At 39.8% G+C, this 17659-nt stretch overlaps 1 protein-coding gene across 6 annotated transcripts in view; it reads right to left on the reverse strand.

The window, feature by feature from the left end:
- MCTP1 (multiple C2 and transmembrane domain containing 1) overlaps positions 1-17659 on the reverse strand; it is a 456544-nt gene that overhangs the window by 132926 nt on the left and 305959 nt on the right. For all 6 annotated transcript variants that reach the window (XM_038403494.2, XM_043514593.1, XM_043514596.1 and 3 more), the window contains 5 exons: positions 14343-14445; positions 12223-12325; positions 11791-11892; positions 11365-11439; positions 9200-9319 (listed from right to left, as the gene is read on the reverse strand). In XM_038403494.2, coding sequence (XP_038259422.1) covers positions 9200-9319; positions 11365-11439; positions 11791-11892; positions 12223-12325; positions 14343-14445 — 503 coding nt within the window. The remainder of the gene's footprint in view (positions 1-9199; positions 9320-11364; positions 11440-11790; positions 11893-12222; positions 12326-14342; positions 14446-17659) is intronic.

Genomic DNA, 17659 nt, shown 5'->3' on the forward strand with positions numbered 1-17659 from the left:
GGAGAGAGGGAGAACTTTGTCAATTTCAAATCTGCTGATATTTCAGATCGAAAGGCATATCATTGTAACCAGACAAAAAACGGTTACTAACCTTCCGTGACTGCTGTTCTTCAAGTTGTGTTGCTCATGTCCATTCCATGTTAGGTGACTCACAAACAGCATGCCAGGGTGTGGGCTCAGAGTTCATGGACATACTCACTGCAACACTGCTTTTCCGAACCCGGTCTCATCTCAAACCCCGTTGAGCAATGGCATACTGGGAAGCAAAGGTACGCACCAATGACCAAGTCCTCAGAGTTCTTGTGAGGCTTTGAGAAGACGACATGCAGGAAAATAGCCTGGTTGCTATGGAATTTTGGAACCACCTTTGGCAGGAAAGCTGGGTGGAGGCAAAATTGGACCTTGTCCTTGAAGAGCACAGTGTATGGTGGTTCTGACATATGCGTCCTGATTTTAGAGACCCTTCTTGCTGAGGCGATCACCACCAGAAAGGCAACCCTCCAAGAGAGAAGTAGCAGAGGGCATGATGCTAGCGGTTCGAACGGAGAACCCATTAACTTTGACAGGAACAGGTTTCAATCCCTTGGAGGGATAAGCTCACGGATCTGCAGGTCAAGCCAACCATTTTGAAATCGGACCATTATCTCATGGAAGAATATTGACCTGCCATTCACTGGCTGGTGGAAGGACAAGATCATTGCTAAGTGCAGCTTGATAGATACAAGAGACAGACCTTGCTGCTTTAGATGGAGCAAGTAATCCAAGATAGCCTGTAGGGAGGAACGAACTGGAAAGAACACTCATTGGAATACCCACATCAAGAAGCATTTCCATTTAGCAAGGTAGATAGCCCTAGTGGACGGTTTCCTACTGCCTAGCAAGACCCAGTGAACTTCCTCTGCACAGGCTTGTTCCTCCAGTTCAGTCATGTAGCATCCACACCATTAGGTGAAGGGAGGTGAGATTCAGGTGGATCAGCCTGCCATGGTCTTCCGAGATCAGGTCAGGACAGAGTGGGAGCAGAAGAAGGGGTGCTACTGAAAGGTCCAGCAGCTTGCCGAACCGGTGTTGCTGTGGCCATGCCAGAGCTATAAGAATAACTCTTGCCTTGTCCCACTTGATATTCAGGAGGACCTTGTGAACCAGAGAGACTGGGGAAAAGCATAAAGTCTCTTCAGGAAAGCATCAGAGAGGGAACCTGGACCGTTCCCATGTAGCGAGCAAAATTGATGGCAGTTCTGGTTCCGCTTGGTTGCGAACAGGTCTACGTGGGGAGACCCCCACCTTTGGAAGATGAACCTGGCTATCTCCAAGTAAAGAGACCACTTGTGGTGAGAGGAAAAGGAACTGCTAAGGTAATCCACCAGTGCGTTTAGGGCTCCTGGAAAATGTGACACATCCAGGTGGATACAGTGCTCCACATAGAATTCCCAAAGAAGGATGGCCTCCTGAGACAGAGCCAAGGATAAAGCATCTCCCTGTTTGTTGATATAGAACATGGCTGGGTATTGTCTGTCAGAACTTGCACCGCCTTACCTGAGACCTAAGGGGTGGGAACGCTTGGCAACGTACACCCTGAGTTCCCTGACGTTTATGTGCAGGGAAAGTTCTTCTTGGAACCACAGGCTCTGAAGCAGTTGAGATGAGCTCCCCAACTTAGGTCTGACGCATCTGAAACTAGGGACACTGACAGTTAAGGGGCAACAAAGGGCACGCCCCATTGTTACGGATCTCAGGTCCATCCACAAGTCCATGGAAGTGAAGACTGGGGAGGAACAGTGAGCACAGAGTCTAAGTGGTGTCTGTTTGTGGGGTAAACTGATGCCAGCCACATCTGGAGGGGCCTGAGATTCAGCCTTGCATACTGGACCACGAAAGTACATGCAGTCACGTGCCCCGATAGCTTGAGGCAAACTTGGGCAGTTGTAATTGGGTGTACCATGACCTTGGATATCAGGTCTGACAGTCTGAAATTGGGTCTCCAGAAGGAAGGCTGTGGTCTGGATTGAGTCAAGCATTGGCCCCAATAAATTATATTCTCTGAACTGGGACAAGAGTCGAATTTTGCATGTTTATCAGCAGACTCAGTGCTTAGAAGGTGACTTTGACCATGCTGATGTTGGCCTGCACATGAGTCTCTGACTGACCTTTAATCAGCCAGTCATTACCGTCTGAGGAAGGCCTCTACTACTGCCACACATTTTGTGAAAACCTGTGGGGCTGCTGACAGGCTGAAGGGAGAGCAGTGAATTGCTAGTGGCATTGGTTCACAATAAATCTGAGAAATCTTCTGTGGCCCCTGAAGATATATGTGAAAGCATGCATCCTTTAAGTGGAAGGCAGCATACTAGTCCCCTGGATCCAGGGAGGGAATGATGGAGGTCAGGGAAACCACGTGGAACCTCAGTTTCCTAGATATCTGTTGAGGCAACCCAGATCCAGAATGGGCCAGAGATCCCATTTGGCCCTTGGGATTAAGAAGTATTGGGAGTAAAACCCCTTCCCTCTCATGTCTTGTGGAACCTCCTCCACAGCCCTCATTGATAGGAGGGATTGCACATCATGGATGAGGAATTGCTTATGGGAAGGGTCCGTGAAGAGGGGTGGGGGTGGGGTGGATAAAAACTGAAGGGTATAGCCAACTGTCACCGGACTGAGCACCCAACTGTCTGATGTTATGCAGACCATGCTAGGCTGAAATGGGATAGATGGTCCAAAAAAAAGGGAAAGTCAGATCTGAAGTAGTGACTGGTATAGTGCCCTCGAGTGCACCTTCAAAAGGCCCACTTTGGGTCTCCAGAGTATCTCTGTGACTCTGGCTGGGATGCTGAGGTGGATGGGAGTGGATGGCACCATTTATAACCTCTCCCTTTTCTTTTATGGGAATCCTCTCTCGGAGGCACCAAGCAACGAGGAGGCTGTTGGGGCCTGAAGTGCTTCCTGGAAGCCGTCAGAGCATAAAGGCCCAAGGATCAGAGGAGGGCCCTTGAGTCCTTTAGACCATGAAGTCTTGTGTCCGCCTGCTCCAAGAATAAAGAGGAGTCTTTGAAGGAGAGGTTTTGGATGGATTGTTGGACCTTGTGAGGAAGTCCAGAGGACTGAAGCCAAGAACAATGCCTCATGGGTGACTGTGAAGGCCATCGTCCTGGCTGCCAAGTCAGATGCATCCAGAGCTGCCTGGAGAGAGGTCCTGGCCACATTCTTATCCTCCTCCTACAGGGCAACAAATTTCTGCCTTGAATCTTGGGGCAGAGATTTAATTACAAATTATAGTCCTATCTCCCCAGCAAAGCTTGCTGGTTTGAGATACATAGTTGAAGACTATCTGTCAAATAAACCTTTCTTCCAAAAAGGTGCATTTCTTGGCATCTCTGTTTGGGGGCTAGCTCTCAACTGGACCTGCATGTCCCTCTCGTTACTGCTGCCACAACCAGGGATACTATAGGGGTGTGTGAGTATAGGTATTCAAATCCGCTCACTGGCACATAATACTTCTTTTCTGCCCTCTTCGAGGTGGGGGGAAAGAGAAGAAGGAATTTGCCACAGGGCCTTGACCAGACATATCACAGCTTCATTAATGGGTAAAGCCACCTTGAAGGGAACTGCTGCAGCCAGAATATCAATAAGGCTGTGTGATTTCTTTAAGCACCAGGTTTACTGCTACCCATTTGAGGAGGTCCTGATGGGCCCTGAAGTTATTCTGCAGAAGCAGGCTACTGGGTCCTGCTATAGCCTCATCTGGGGAGGAGGAGGAATAAGAAGCTTACACCAGAGGAGTGGCTTATTCCTCTTCCTCAACAATGTCCACAGGAGCCATATCCTTAACGTTGGTACTGGGGTAAGTCCCAGAGTCAGGGTCCGGTGCAGAACAGGAAGGAGAAGTAGCCTGCTTCTCGGAAACCCCTGAATAAGAGCAATGGGAGGAAGATCCGGCAATGGGAGAAACCCCAGGGGTTCCAATAAAGCTACTGTATTGGCCAGTGACCTGCTGGCCAGTGCCGGTGGGGGGACCGGCACCAAAATCCTGTGGCGCATAAGATGGGTTCTGGTGGTGACTCTTAGGTTGCACATAGGATTCCCCTTCAGACTCAGAAGAGGAGTCCTCTCTTGCAGACCACAGAGGAGCGATACCCACATTTGCTTCTATGTGGTGCCAGTGGTCTGGAGACTGGCGGCAGACTGGAGATGGTCAGGATGACATGATCAGGGCCTGCTTGCCTCTTGAAGCTCCTGTTCTTCCTGTTTCTGGTCATCAGAGCTGGCACTGGAGTTGGGGGGGGGGTATCAGGAGAGATAGTAAATTCCTGGATGCTGAAAAGGCTCCGGAGTCAATGGGATAGTCAGACTGTGGCGCCATGGTGACTTCCAGATGTCGGGGAAGATTTCGCACTGAACTCAACGCTCTAGGTGGAGTCAATGGTGCCATTCGTGGGGCTGGGAGTGGAAAAGTGGCTCAGCATGGGTCTCACTGCATTGCTTTCCCCCCGTTTGTCCTTTTGGTGCACCAGCGAGCACCCTCTGTTGGTGCACTGCTTTTTGTGTTTCTTCCTCAGCACCAGAGATGGTGAACAGTTTCCAGAAGAGCATGGTGCCGGAGGAACACTTCACACCGATGCCAAAGTGCTCAGTGCTGAATCGGAGCAGCTCAGCTGAGATGGGCCTGATGGTGGCTTCCATGAGGACAGCATTCAACCTGATGTTTCAGTCTTTTTTTAGTGTGGGGGTCTAAAGTCCAGACAGATCTGGCTCTTGTCCCTCATGTGAACATTCTAGCAGCTAGAGTGTGTGTTGCTCATAGGCACAGGTTTGCCAGAGGAGGCATGAAGTTTGAAGCCCAGAGACCAAGGCATGTTCTCCCCCTGGGGTGAAGATGTCCCTTGATGATAGAGACTATTTACACTAAATACGTACACAAACACTAATTACAACAATACAGACTAAACTATGATAAACTAGAGTTAGAGTCCAAAAATCACTGGGAAGAAGCCTTGCTGAAGCAAGAAGGATCATTCCAGCAACCATCACAGGCCGTAAGAAGGAACTGAGAGGGTGAATAGTCGGCAGTGCCCCTGATACCAGCGCGCAAGCATGCGACTCCAGAGGGAGCTAGAGCTGGCCCGACAGATACCACTGAGAGAAAAATCTCTGGCAACAGTGCACTTGGCACACACACACCTAACGAGGAATTGACTCGAGCAAGCACTCAAAGAAGAAATTTATTTTTTATGAGTTACTTATACATAAATGGGATATTCAGAGGCACTGCCTTATTAATTTAAAAGCTACATTTTTGGAATAAGAGATTGTATATTATTGTCTGTTCAAAAATAAAGTGTCCCTCCAATATTGTTATATTTATTCTGACATATTGAGGCATGGCTAAAAAAGAAAGTGAGCTAAATCTCTGAACTCCCACTGAAAATAATGGTACTCAAAAGTGCAACAGAAACCTGGAAAATATTTAGTATAGGTGATGCATGAGCCAGAATGCCCCGAGCTTGGTTTTCAGATCCCAGACTGAATTTGTAAATCTGGGAGTTAGATAAAATGTATTCTTACTTACAAACTGAGCAAATATTATTGGAAATTCTTGAGAAAAAAAATAAACATGGAATTCCATGATGACACTTTTACAAAGTCTTTGTCATAGTATCATTACATTCTAAAGTTCAACAAGCAGTTCAGTTCTGGAGCATAAGCAATCAGAAAGAATCCACTGAAAACTTTTGAATTCTCTGAGATGAGCATTCTGGCTGACAAAATTTTAAGTGTTTACTATTAAACCTACTGACTTTGAAAAGTGCCCCAGTGAACACTTCAATGTGCAAAAAGCCCAGAGTGAATACCTTATAGCATCATAATCTTAATTAAGGGTCTGCATGTGTTTCCATTCTAAAGTCTATTTCTCAGTGGTGTACCTTTAACTTCATAGTTAAAGTTCTGACTCCATCTCTAAATTTGTGAAAGTTAAGCTAGTCCTCTGCGAGTGTGTGTTTTTTGGGGAAGAGGAAGAGGAGGTGGAAAGAATGGGTATTTGTGATTTTTTTTAAACGTTTGGTTATTCAGATGAGATGTTTCTGGATTATGATGTGAAAAATCATACCTAAAGTATTTCACTTTTGTAAAATTATTCTGAATTTTTATTTTAACACTATCAAATATAGCTTGGTCCAGAAACTCCATGTTGGGTTTTGCTGTTGTATTCTAAAAGGATTGGTGTTGGTTTTTTGGGAACGCTGAATGTTAATTTTAAACATTATTTTCTTTTCTGCACATGTAGCTGGGAACCTGGAAAACCCTATTTTTAATCCCTGTTGTGACACTGATACCGATTTATTCTATGGTCTTCGGAAGTCCTCTAAGGGCTATGATTTGTAATGGATTTCAAAGCTGAAAAGTGATATATATGAGGTAAGAATTATTATAAAATTGTTTTCCAAAGGGAGTGTTGAATAATGGTACAACCTTAGCACAAGCCAACATAAGACCGCCAACTGAAATAAGTCACACTTTCACAAGGCTGTGCAAGATTTTGCAGGGACCCAAGGAAGCTATGAAAATCCCAGCCACCATCTTGAAATGAAAACTGCCCTGCAATCCCTTTCTGAAGTTCTTGGTTTAAGTAACAAATGTCTATTTTATGATAGGCAACATTACAAATGCTTTTTGAAACCGAGGGAGAATGCTTCACAAACACCCATAGGGACTTGCTCCTCAGAAAGAGAGATTCCAAAATAGCAGCCATAGTTGATACCCACTTCTGCAGGGCAGGACCACAACACATTTAAAGTCACAACACTGAAATTGGTACTGCTTATCAACATCTGTTCCTAAAGTCAATCTAATTATGAACCAATTCTCTTCTGTGCAGAAAAAAGAATTGTGTTGGTGAATAGAAAAGAAAGTATATTGTTATATAACCAGAAATATGTTTTTACTGCAATGTACAATAGCTAGTGTTAAAAAGTATATTTATTATGGCACTAAAATAAAAGATCTGTATTTATCTATTCTCAGCTTCTTGTTATGATTGCTTCTGATCATATAGAATTTGTTTTGTTAAGATTTAATAGTGACACAGCTTTCTTGATAGTGACAGCAGTGCACCATGAGAAAGACTGGCAAGTGAAGTAGACTCTACCAATGACACATAAAGCAGGGTATCACTCCACTTTCCTGTCTTCTACTGATATTAAAAGGGAGTTCCATGTCAAAAGGAAAACTGAACAGATGTGTATGTATTAATCCTAATAGCAATACAACTAGTACAAAATGCTGCAGCACGTCTCCTCTGCAACACAAGCTACTGTGAGCATACCAAACCTGTCCTCCACTCTCTACACTGGTTTTCCATAGAATTGCAAATCAAGTTCAAGGTTTCGGTCCTTATCTTCAAAGCGCTCCATTTCCTGTGCCGAGGGTACCTAACAGACTGTCTAAAGGACAAAGACAGTAGTCAACAACTTCGCTTCTGTGGCACAATGGAACTCTCACCAGTAGGAGTAAAGCTTGTCTGTGCATGAGACAGAACCTGAGACCAGAGGTGGTCCGAGACTGTGTAATGAACAACCCCAGGAACTAAGGATCATCACAAAGCCACTTTTGCTCCAAGTGCAAGGCACATTTCTTTACATTTATCTCTAAATGTAACAGGTACACAGCAACAGGTACACTTATTTAATAAATAAATGAATGAATAAAAACAACAACAAAAACTTTTATCAAAACAAGACATTCCTCTGCCTCTTTGAAGAGAGGATGAGAGAACAACCAACACATGGCAGATGTGATCATGATACTTAATGCATTAATGAAGAGGGCTCAGGTACTATGACAACAAGTGTGGTATAAGAACTTATATAGGATAGGACAGAGCCTTAAGGAGAAATGTGCATTATCCTAAAAGTTTTATCATTCTGAACTCAAACAATGAAGTACTAAAAAGGATATTTAAATTATTTTAGATAGCAAGATAAGCCAAAAACAGCCAAGGAGTTCAAATACAGACTGACCATTTGTGCTACAATCATATCTTGGGGCACAGCTGAAGCCCCCTCCACCTCTGCTGGAAGCTGCAACCAAGAAAGAATTCACCTTCCAGGGGTAGTGGTACTGCTGCTGTCCTCTGCCAGGGAATAACTTTAAATTTTAGCCATCAGATGAAAGGAGATGCTAGCAGATGCTCCCTGGAAGATACATTAATTCAGTGTGGCTCCAAGATGCCACAGGCAGCTCTTCCCACTTTGTGAGTTGCAACACATGGCAGCAAACCCCTCAAAAAAGTGTGTCCCCACACCACTATTGCTACAGCTGGTCTTCTGACCAGCCGAACCCAATCAGTGAATCTGACCACCTACTGGTAGCTCATGTACTGTAAAATGAAAACAAACAAAAAAGGCACATACATTATGTCCCCTTAGTAAATGCTGAGTTTTAACTTAGTATTTTCCAGTTTTGACAAGCATGAGGTAATTTCCATGGGATCACTAGATGCAGAACTGTGGCCAGAATTTGGTATCTGGTGATTTTTAAAAATTGCAATTTAACTGGCAGATTACATTTTATCTAAATAGGTGCTATTGGTGTTTAGGGTTACTCACTTTTTTTAAAAACAATTTTAAAAGTATAATTTTTTATTAAAAAATGAAGGAGCTGATCCCATTGTAATGTATATTTATTATTGATGATGTGTACTAAAAATTCTTATGAAAGCTTTGCCACCTCACTGTTTTCATCCATTTTTATTTCAAAGTATCAAAAGCATTAAAAACAATTTATAGACTAATTGTGCCATATTCAGCAAATTGATCAAACTGAAGTCAATGGGGCTATTTGTGAGGGTAAGAAGACTAGGGTCCAGTCCACAGTTTACCAAACTGTGTTTTTGTTATATCACAAACTAGTTTTATTTAGATAAGTACAAATTTGAGTATAAACTAGTAAGCTTTTCCTTCTTTGCACCCATGCAATTTTAAAATTAATTGTTTTTGAAATGAAAATTTAAAAATATGTTCTGTGACTGAGACACCAGGGTACAGCAGGTCCAATTTCAGCCAGGATTAAATGCGTACAGCCATTCTGAGGACTGGAGTTTATCATAGCATCTTTGACATTAACTTTAACTGCAGCTAAACAAACACACAACTATGATTACAAAAGGTAATCAATAAGTATATGAAGTGTTACAAGATGATCATACCACAAAAGCAGCCAGACTCCTTTGGGGTGAATCCCAGTCAAAGCAACTGTTAACATAGTAGGCAGCATTTATGAGCACCATGACACATCGCTTCATGCGGATAAAGTTCCTTAACAGCAGCTGTGGGAAAGATGAAAAGATGAAAATATATTCAGAAAAAACAAGACTTCAAACTATCAAGAGAGCTTACAACATCTTCAAGCTCATTCTCATTAAAGCAAGTTAGTAAAGTTGAAAGAATATGTCAAGTTGTTTAGTTTACGGATCTAGAATAATATCAGTATTTACTGAAGAATGGGAAGGGGAAGCAAATCTAGACAGTTATACAAATCAGTTTATCGCCTGTTGAACTTAATTCTAATGTTTATAATTTTGAATGACATACAAATGTCTGTTTCTCCCAAGCATTTCAAGATATTGTGTTTAAAAAAATATAATAAACAAGAACATGAAACATAATTTGCAAAAATTCAAGCATTATTTGGTCAATGAAATTTGGGAGTTCTATTAAATATGTTGACAAAATTTTTCAAAATTGGGTACCTAATATTAGGTTTTTCAGACTACATTTAGGCACCCAAGTAAGTGGCTTGATTTTTCAAAAGTGCTGAACTCTTGAACTCCCATGAGTTTAATGTTTTGAAAATCTTGGTATTGTTTTAAAAATTTGCGTTGTGGGCCATTGTGCACAAACTGTGCAAAATTATAGCTCTAATCAAACATATCACCTATATTCAGTGCATCCAATTTTTTCCCCTTTGCTTTAGAATATCTTGCTATAGTTGCTTTTACAGTCATCATGTATTTTATAGCATTTATCCCTGTAATCTTAACCATAAGAGGTCTTATTCTTATCACAAAAGTGCGTCATATGGAGATACAGGTTTCAATTCAGGGAGAAAACTCTTTAAATTACCTAAAATGATAATGAAACCTAATTTATAAGAGAGCTGAATGTAGTAATGCATCATTTAATTTAAGTTAACACATTATATTCTTCTGTGAAATTAAAATCCCACTGATCATTAGGAAATGTAGACATTTTAAAATGCTACTGTAGCTACCATTAATTCAAGATCTCCCTTTGTAATTTTTGAATAGCCCTTTTCTTTTATATGATGTATTATATTATAAGCTAATATCCTAAAACTAAAAGAAGGTATTTAAAGTTTTTGCCAACTGCAAGCAAGTACAATAACCATCATTTTCTGTTATGAAAGTGGGGAGAACAGCGAATCTTGAATAAAAGGCCTTCTTGTTTGTTTGCTGTAATAATGAGGGAAAAATGCAGCTCTAGAAACTGCTTTCCTTACAATAGTGAAGACAGACAGTATTTTGCCCTTTCCAATCTCTTCTGTGAAATACAATGGACAATGCATATACAATTCATGTGGCAGATATTGCAAATCACATTAATGTTTATGAAGGCTCATTAGTATTTGAATAGACTAGGGTCTGACAAAATAAAATGGTTTAAAACCTACCCCTTTCCCACCACAAACAACAACAAAAAACTCTACTCCTCACAGCCCAACCAAATATCATACTCTACATAACTAAAATACAGTACTGTGGAAAATGAAAAAAAGTTATATCAAATATAATTGAGGACAAAAACGTAAGATGTGCCTTTAAAATAATTATTACCAGAAAATATTGTAACCATATGAGGCAAAAATATTTGAAAAGGAAAATGGAACACAGTTTTCCCAATCGGATGGCCCTGAAAAGTTATAGATTATTTGATTTTGTAGTCTCATTTGAGATTCTAATAGAGCACAACACTTAAAACCTAGCTCAGAGAATGTTAATACACTCCTTCCCCCACAAACAAAATGGGGTGCTTTCAGATCAAGGTTAACGGCATAAGTTTATGCTAGACTTAGCTTAGATCCACCTATGCTATTACCTGATATGTGTGGACACACTGATGATTTGTGTTCTCACACACACTTTTCATGGAAATCAAATTGCAATTTATGATGAACTGATATAATAAAAATTATATATTTGTTTTTCTCTCTTCTTGAATCTCATAATTTAGTTTTGTAAACAGATCACGGAAATGTAATTCTTTTCCCCCACTGAAGTTTGACATGAGGTATCTAGAAGCTCACAGCTGATATTAAGTCTTGCAAAAGGACTAGTCTTTTCTTATGCTTTACCTGTTTAGACAGTCTGTTTTCCTCTTCGATGTACTTCTGTTCTTTGGGCATTAATGTTCGTATGCTGGCTTTCACCTATACATCAAAATACGTGTCAATGTTATGGGCTAACTTAACACTCACTAATAATACAGACATCAATTTGCAATATTTATTAAGTTTCAAAGTCATAGCTGCCAAGCCCATAAAATATAAACGTATACACAGGCACGAGTTTCTGTTTCTTACATTAGCAGCAATAGCAGCAGCCACAGCACAGTAAACAAAAAGAGAGGGTGTGCCAGCCAGTGGCAGAAGAGTATTCTGTAGTATACATCAAGGTTCAGAGAAAATGAGGAATGACAGAAATTCTCTACAAATCAGGAACAAAAGCTTTCATGAAACTGAACTCTTTAGCAGTACAAAAAAGCCAAAGTTAAGACTTACAGCATTAAAAATCACATCTATTTCAAGATAGATGACCCCCTTTGTTGGCCCTGTCAGCTGCTTGTTTTTCAAGACGTAGGCTTTCTGTTCACCATTTTGAATCTGCAGGAAAAGGACATGACAGCCGTCTGTCTCGCGGTCTCCACTGAATACACTTCCTCAGTAACCTTTGACCCCCAGCTGCTGAAACTGACAGAGAACCCAAAACAACTGTGGCAATTCTGACAAGTACCTGTTCATTACCAGGACCAAGTCTGTCAGGAAAAATTAATTATCATGGGATTCAAACATGGCCGTGAATTGAGTATGTTAAAAATTTTAGTGTTCTTATTACAGACCTTGGCTGAGAAATGACAGACAGAGTTGAGATTTTTTTATGTTTTCCTTGAGCAAAAGAAATACAGAGCAATATGTCAGGTGAATGAAACTTACAGACAGCAATGGTATCGCAACTTTGCCCAGAAAGTCAGCACTCCGATCTCTATCTTCGTCATAAACTGTCACTTCAAGAACTGAGTGGATATCTTTAATATTGCTATTCAGGAAAAAATACACACGGGGGGGAGGGAGAAATGTCATTAACATCAATAGTTACCAAGGACAAAAACATAATAAAGTTAACAAAAAGCAAGTAATACGTATATTTTTTTAAAAGCATCCAGGGAACAAAACTTAGGTAAATGAAAAGCCCCTGAATGCAGGAAAACCACAGTTTTGGTCACTTCATAGGCAGCATGGCAGTTCTGCTATTTGCATGACCTTACACCATAGACCTGATTCTTTAAATCTTCTACCTGGTGTGGGCACTGCAAGAGTTATAATGAAAAGCAGTGATGAGTAGCACTAAGGGATTTACAGATGCAGACAGCAGATCTGATACCCATAAAAGACTATCCTTTAAAATGTTACTGTCTAAGATAATTTCAGATGGCAACCTCTTTGATATCTGTGGCTCTCTAAATGAAAATAAATAATAATGAACTAGCTGAGCAGATCTTTGGGCTCAGAATGAGCCCTCTACTTCCAAAATTCCAGTTTAATGCAAATTATTCAATAGCCACACTAAAAAGAAATTTAGAAAGATGGATACAAAGCATATAACATTATTCAGCATTTTATAGTATTTCAGCTACTAGATATTAAATAGTCCATTACCATGCATAGCAGATGGCACAGTAAAATCTTATGCGATTACTCAGATTTTTGGTTTGGAAAAAAAACCAAAAGTTGTTAGACAGCACTTGTTCTTTGATCAAATTGCTTACCCAGAAAACATGAATTAAAGGAAAATAACTGAACTTGAGTAAAACACCCACACACATGTAGGAAATTTTTTTTAAAGGCAAAAATCAATCAGCAAATTTGAGAATATCCCAAACAATTGATACAATTATAGATATTACAGAAAATCCTGTGAAGATCCTCCTTGACGATTGTATGAGTTTTTCTAGTTTCTGACCAGTCTTTTGTCCTTTACAAAAATGTCTGATTCCTCATTCAGAGAGCACAGTCAGGTAGCGGAGTTTGATTAGTTACTGATTCTCTTAGCATTAATTAAAAAAAATAATGAAGAATTTAGAATGTTTTTACAGATTCATAAATGAGAACTTGTGAGGAAGCTACTGAGAAGAACAATTGCTGTGGAATTTTTCTTTTGTTCTGTGTTCATTACTGAGGCCCCATCACAGAGGAAGGGGAGCAATGATCTATAGATCCTGTAGCATAGGTTGTAAAGAGATGACTGACAAATTTTAAGAACAATGGGGAAATTAAATTAGAGGTTGTTTTGGGATCAAGAGCAATACTTGATATTCTCATTTATGACAAACACACAAAAAGCTAAAGTTTCTACTGGTTTTTAGAGTGGATTGTTTGCAGATTTCAGTTTTCTGATCAGTTTTCTCCTCATTGGTGTGGTGATGCACTCAGGGAGAAACAAAGTATTAAAAAAAGAAAGAAACAAGGTGACACTTCATTCTTGGAAGAAAAATTCTGCCTTGAATTTGTCAAAACTTTTTATTGTTTTCAAAATCATAGAGAAATAAAAACAACATGCACCACTTCCTCCACAAAATGAATGTTTCAGACATATATTATCCAATAGCAGCACTGCATGAGTATAATATAGGATACTATTGTGTCATGGTCATTTGACAAAATGAGAGAAAAATAATCAATAAGATCTTACAGAAAAATAAGTGTGTTTTACATTTCTTCCCACAGTTAACTAGTGTTTTATAATTACATTTTATAAAGTTCATAAGCATCAGTATATTTCCTCATTTTCAAACTCTAGGCCCTAGTCCTGTGACATCAACTGTCACTAAAACTAGTGGGAATTTAGAATGCTCAGCACTTCACACTTAGCATCTCATCGGAATGGGACTTCTTTTCTTACCATCAAAGTGATCTAGTCTTCATTTCTTTGAAAACATTTTTTGTTATCCTCAACTGAATTCCTTTTCAGTGAATTATTTGGTTTAAAAAAATAACAGCGTTCTAACTCTATCTTCCTAGTTTAGCAGTAGGTAGCTCTGATTTTAAAAACTTACAATGTGAAGACTTTGTTCCATTCAGGGTTGAGATTCTTGTAGACTGTATGTGTCAGCAGTCTGTCATTGTTCAACTCAACTACGCAAAATGGGTCACTTTTACCTAGAGAGAGAGAACATGGAACAAAATCCATGAATATTCTGCACCTAAAACTCACAGAACCTCCTCTCAACTTGGATTAAAAAAAAAAAGCCGTGAATGTAAAGATAAATTCATACGTACTGCTTTTCTGATCACAAACTGCAGGATCCTTCAATGTGCTGAGCACAACCAGGAGGCTTTGAAATGTCTCAGCACCTTGCATGATCAACCATATAGTTAGCTATACTGATCAGATAATTAAATCATCCTGACACACAGGAAATTAAGAAAGAGGCACAACATGATGCAAATTATTCACCTGATACTTCAAATTAGATATTTTCCCTCAAATAATAATAATAAAAACTCAAACTAATTCATGGGTGGAAGAGAGAGTCTGTCCAGCTCTAGGTCTATTTTTATTTACATAACGATTACTTGAAGAAAACAACCACTTCACTTTGTTGCATCATTCCCACTCTCCCATCTGATTAATTAATAAAATGAAGTAGCATTTGCTCAACAAGAATATTGCACGTAAATTCCAACATGGCCTGATGCTGATGGCTTAAAGCCAAATTCTATGCTTATTTATATGCATGAGCATCCTATTTAAGTCAATATGTTTCGCACAAAGTGCACATGTGCACAGAAGTTGCATGTTGGGCTGTGAATCATTATTAAGGGTACCAATACATTAGTGCCAAGTCCCAAAATATCTCATACTCCCATAAGCTGAGGGAACTATGTTTCCCTCACGCAAATTAACATCGACAACTAAACTGCGTATTACAGAGTGGATCATCCTTGTCTCTGGTCTGTCCATAGAGAACTAAGTGTTGGAAAGTTATTGAGTGTTGGCATTAGCTCTTCACAATCAAATCTAGCATACTAAGCAACTATATTTCACAATGTCTTCAATATTCCTGTAATGCGATGTCATGTATTATAAGAACACACAAATTCAATGGCACTACATTAATGATATTAGTAAGGCATGTAATTTGTTCATACCTTTTGCAAATAACAATGAAATCAATATTTAGACAAAGCTCTCCAGAGGTCACATCTTCCAAACTGAAATATTGATTTAGATTACAACAGAGTTTAATGTGGATATTATTAACTTTAATGATAAAGAATAATTGTTTTAAATACAATGTGAATTACAGTCACAGTGGACATTTACATTCTATAGAAAGCTGAATATCACTGAATCTTTTAAACTTGAAAAAAAGAGACGGATACAATATTGCATCTCAGAATGTTTACCCGCCACATCCCAACTCTAAAAGGAAATTAGAAACTGATTTCTCACATTTCTTAGGTTTTCTGTTTCAATATTTCAAAAGAAAAGAGATAGTCACAATTATAAAGCAGAACAAATGTACTAGCTAAGCAGAGTAAACTGTTATTGTATCATCTTCTTTGTTCACTTATATTTGCATATGATTGTAGAACATGATTAGTTTGAATTCATTGTACACAGAAACAGGAATATGGTTAAAAAGTTTCCTTTCACTGAAGTGTCTAAATGCCCTTTACTATAAATAAAGAAAGTATCTGATACAATAAACTCATTATGAAAATGAAATTATGATAACACTTCTTTTGTTTACTGCATACTTTGATGTATCACTTTTTTCCATAACTTTCTTCTTACAAAGGTATATTAATACCAGTCCAGTCAAGAAGGCCAAATAATAAGTGACATGAATCATGGTGGACATTTGATCACATGCTCCTGCTCCTCTAGATTGAATCTAATTTCTCCATCATTATTGGAAAAAAAACAACCCCTCTGCATGCATAAGTTCAACTTTTTTCAATTTTTCTAAAACAAATGAAGGAATAATATTGACCTAGCTTTAGGACATAAGGGAATATCATGACACTTTACATGAGGTGTCCCATATACTCTTTACTACACCAACAGAAGTTTTGTCACCATTGCCATCTCCATCAAGGAATAACATCTTACTCTAAAAGGAGGAAAGGGATCTCACATGGGAAGACAAATCTTTGTCCATGAGCATATTTTTCCATATACTAAAGCCCTCATATCTGAGTTAAACAGCTGTATGACAAAGCACCTTGTCACAAGGTGAACTGGCCCTTTAAGGGGCTTTGGGCTACACCTGTGCCAGTGTTAGCTTGCCCCATGTAGAAGAAATAAGTGACAAAAGATCAAGTGGCTAAGAGTAGGCCTGTGGTGAGAAGAAGAGCAGCCTGTAGTTCAGTGAGGGAGGGGTGGGAGTGGGGATAGAGGCTCAAAGAGAGGAACTCCAACGAGAGGAGACTTTGGAATTGATTCTTTATAAAGAGACAGAGAGCAGCCAGGAGGTCTGGGAATACAGGAAGAGACACCAGGAAGATGACAAGGCAGTTTTGGACTATAGAAGGCAAAGAGCCTCATCGTTCCAACCCTGGTAACCCACAGTAGAGGCTGGACATAGACTCCCCATATCCTGTCACCTGGTGAGGAGGAGCAGTGACCCCTGGAAACAAGGTGTGGATGGATGTCTAAAGCCCAAAAGAGGTAGAAGCTGAGCTCAGAAGAAGGGCAGCACTGGAAGATTTGTGTTTGTTTTGAGCTACAGGGTTAAATCACTGGAGCCACCTGATGACACTGGGAATCAGGAATTCTAGGAACTAGTGAATGATTGAAACTGAAGAAAAACTGAAGCAGAGGCAGGATCTGGTACTAGGTTCAGAGTGGCCTTGCTATTCTCCTCCAGATTAGCATTTCTCCTTGAAGCATCCAAAATTGAAGCTCATACATCATCTTCCATTGTGTAGTCTCTGGAGGTATAGGCACGAGCAAACCTTACTCTGAGCTGGAAATCAATATTTCTTATCTTGAATAAATGGACATCATCCACAAAGACAAATCCAGAGAAATCTTACAATTGTTTGGTGTGGCTCATGTCTACCCTTCATCTCACTGGTTCTGGACACATGACAAAATAACTTTATGCTGTTAGCCCCTTTCCCAAAGAGCTAACATTTCCCATATGACTGTTTAAGTATTTAGCACGAAGGGGACTGGACCAGTTTAAGGCCTCTAGGCTGCCCCAAAATAATAATAAATATCAGTAACTATATCAGGAGGAAGGGGCACTTAGAAGTCGAGGCTTGTAAACTCCACTCAGCACCATGACAATAAAATGAATGAAAAAAACCCCAAGAACTTTACTTGCTTCTGTGATTACTTTTGTGACATTCCATCTTCCGT

Source organism: Dermochelys coriacea, chromosome 5 (genome assembly GCF_009764565.3).
Source record: "Dermochelys coriacea isolate rDerCor1 chromosome 5, rDerCor1.pri.v4, whole genome shotgun sequence".
In the NCBI taxonomy this organism is placed as follows: domain Eukaryota; kingdom Metazoa; phylum Chordata; order Testudines; family Dermochelyidae; genus Dermochelys; species Dermochelys coriacea.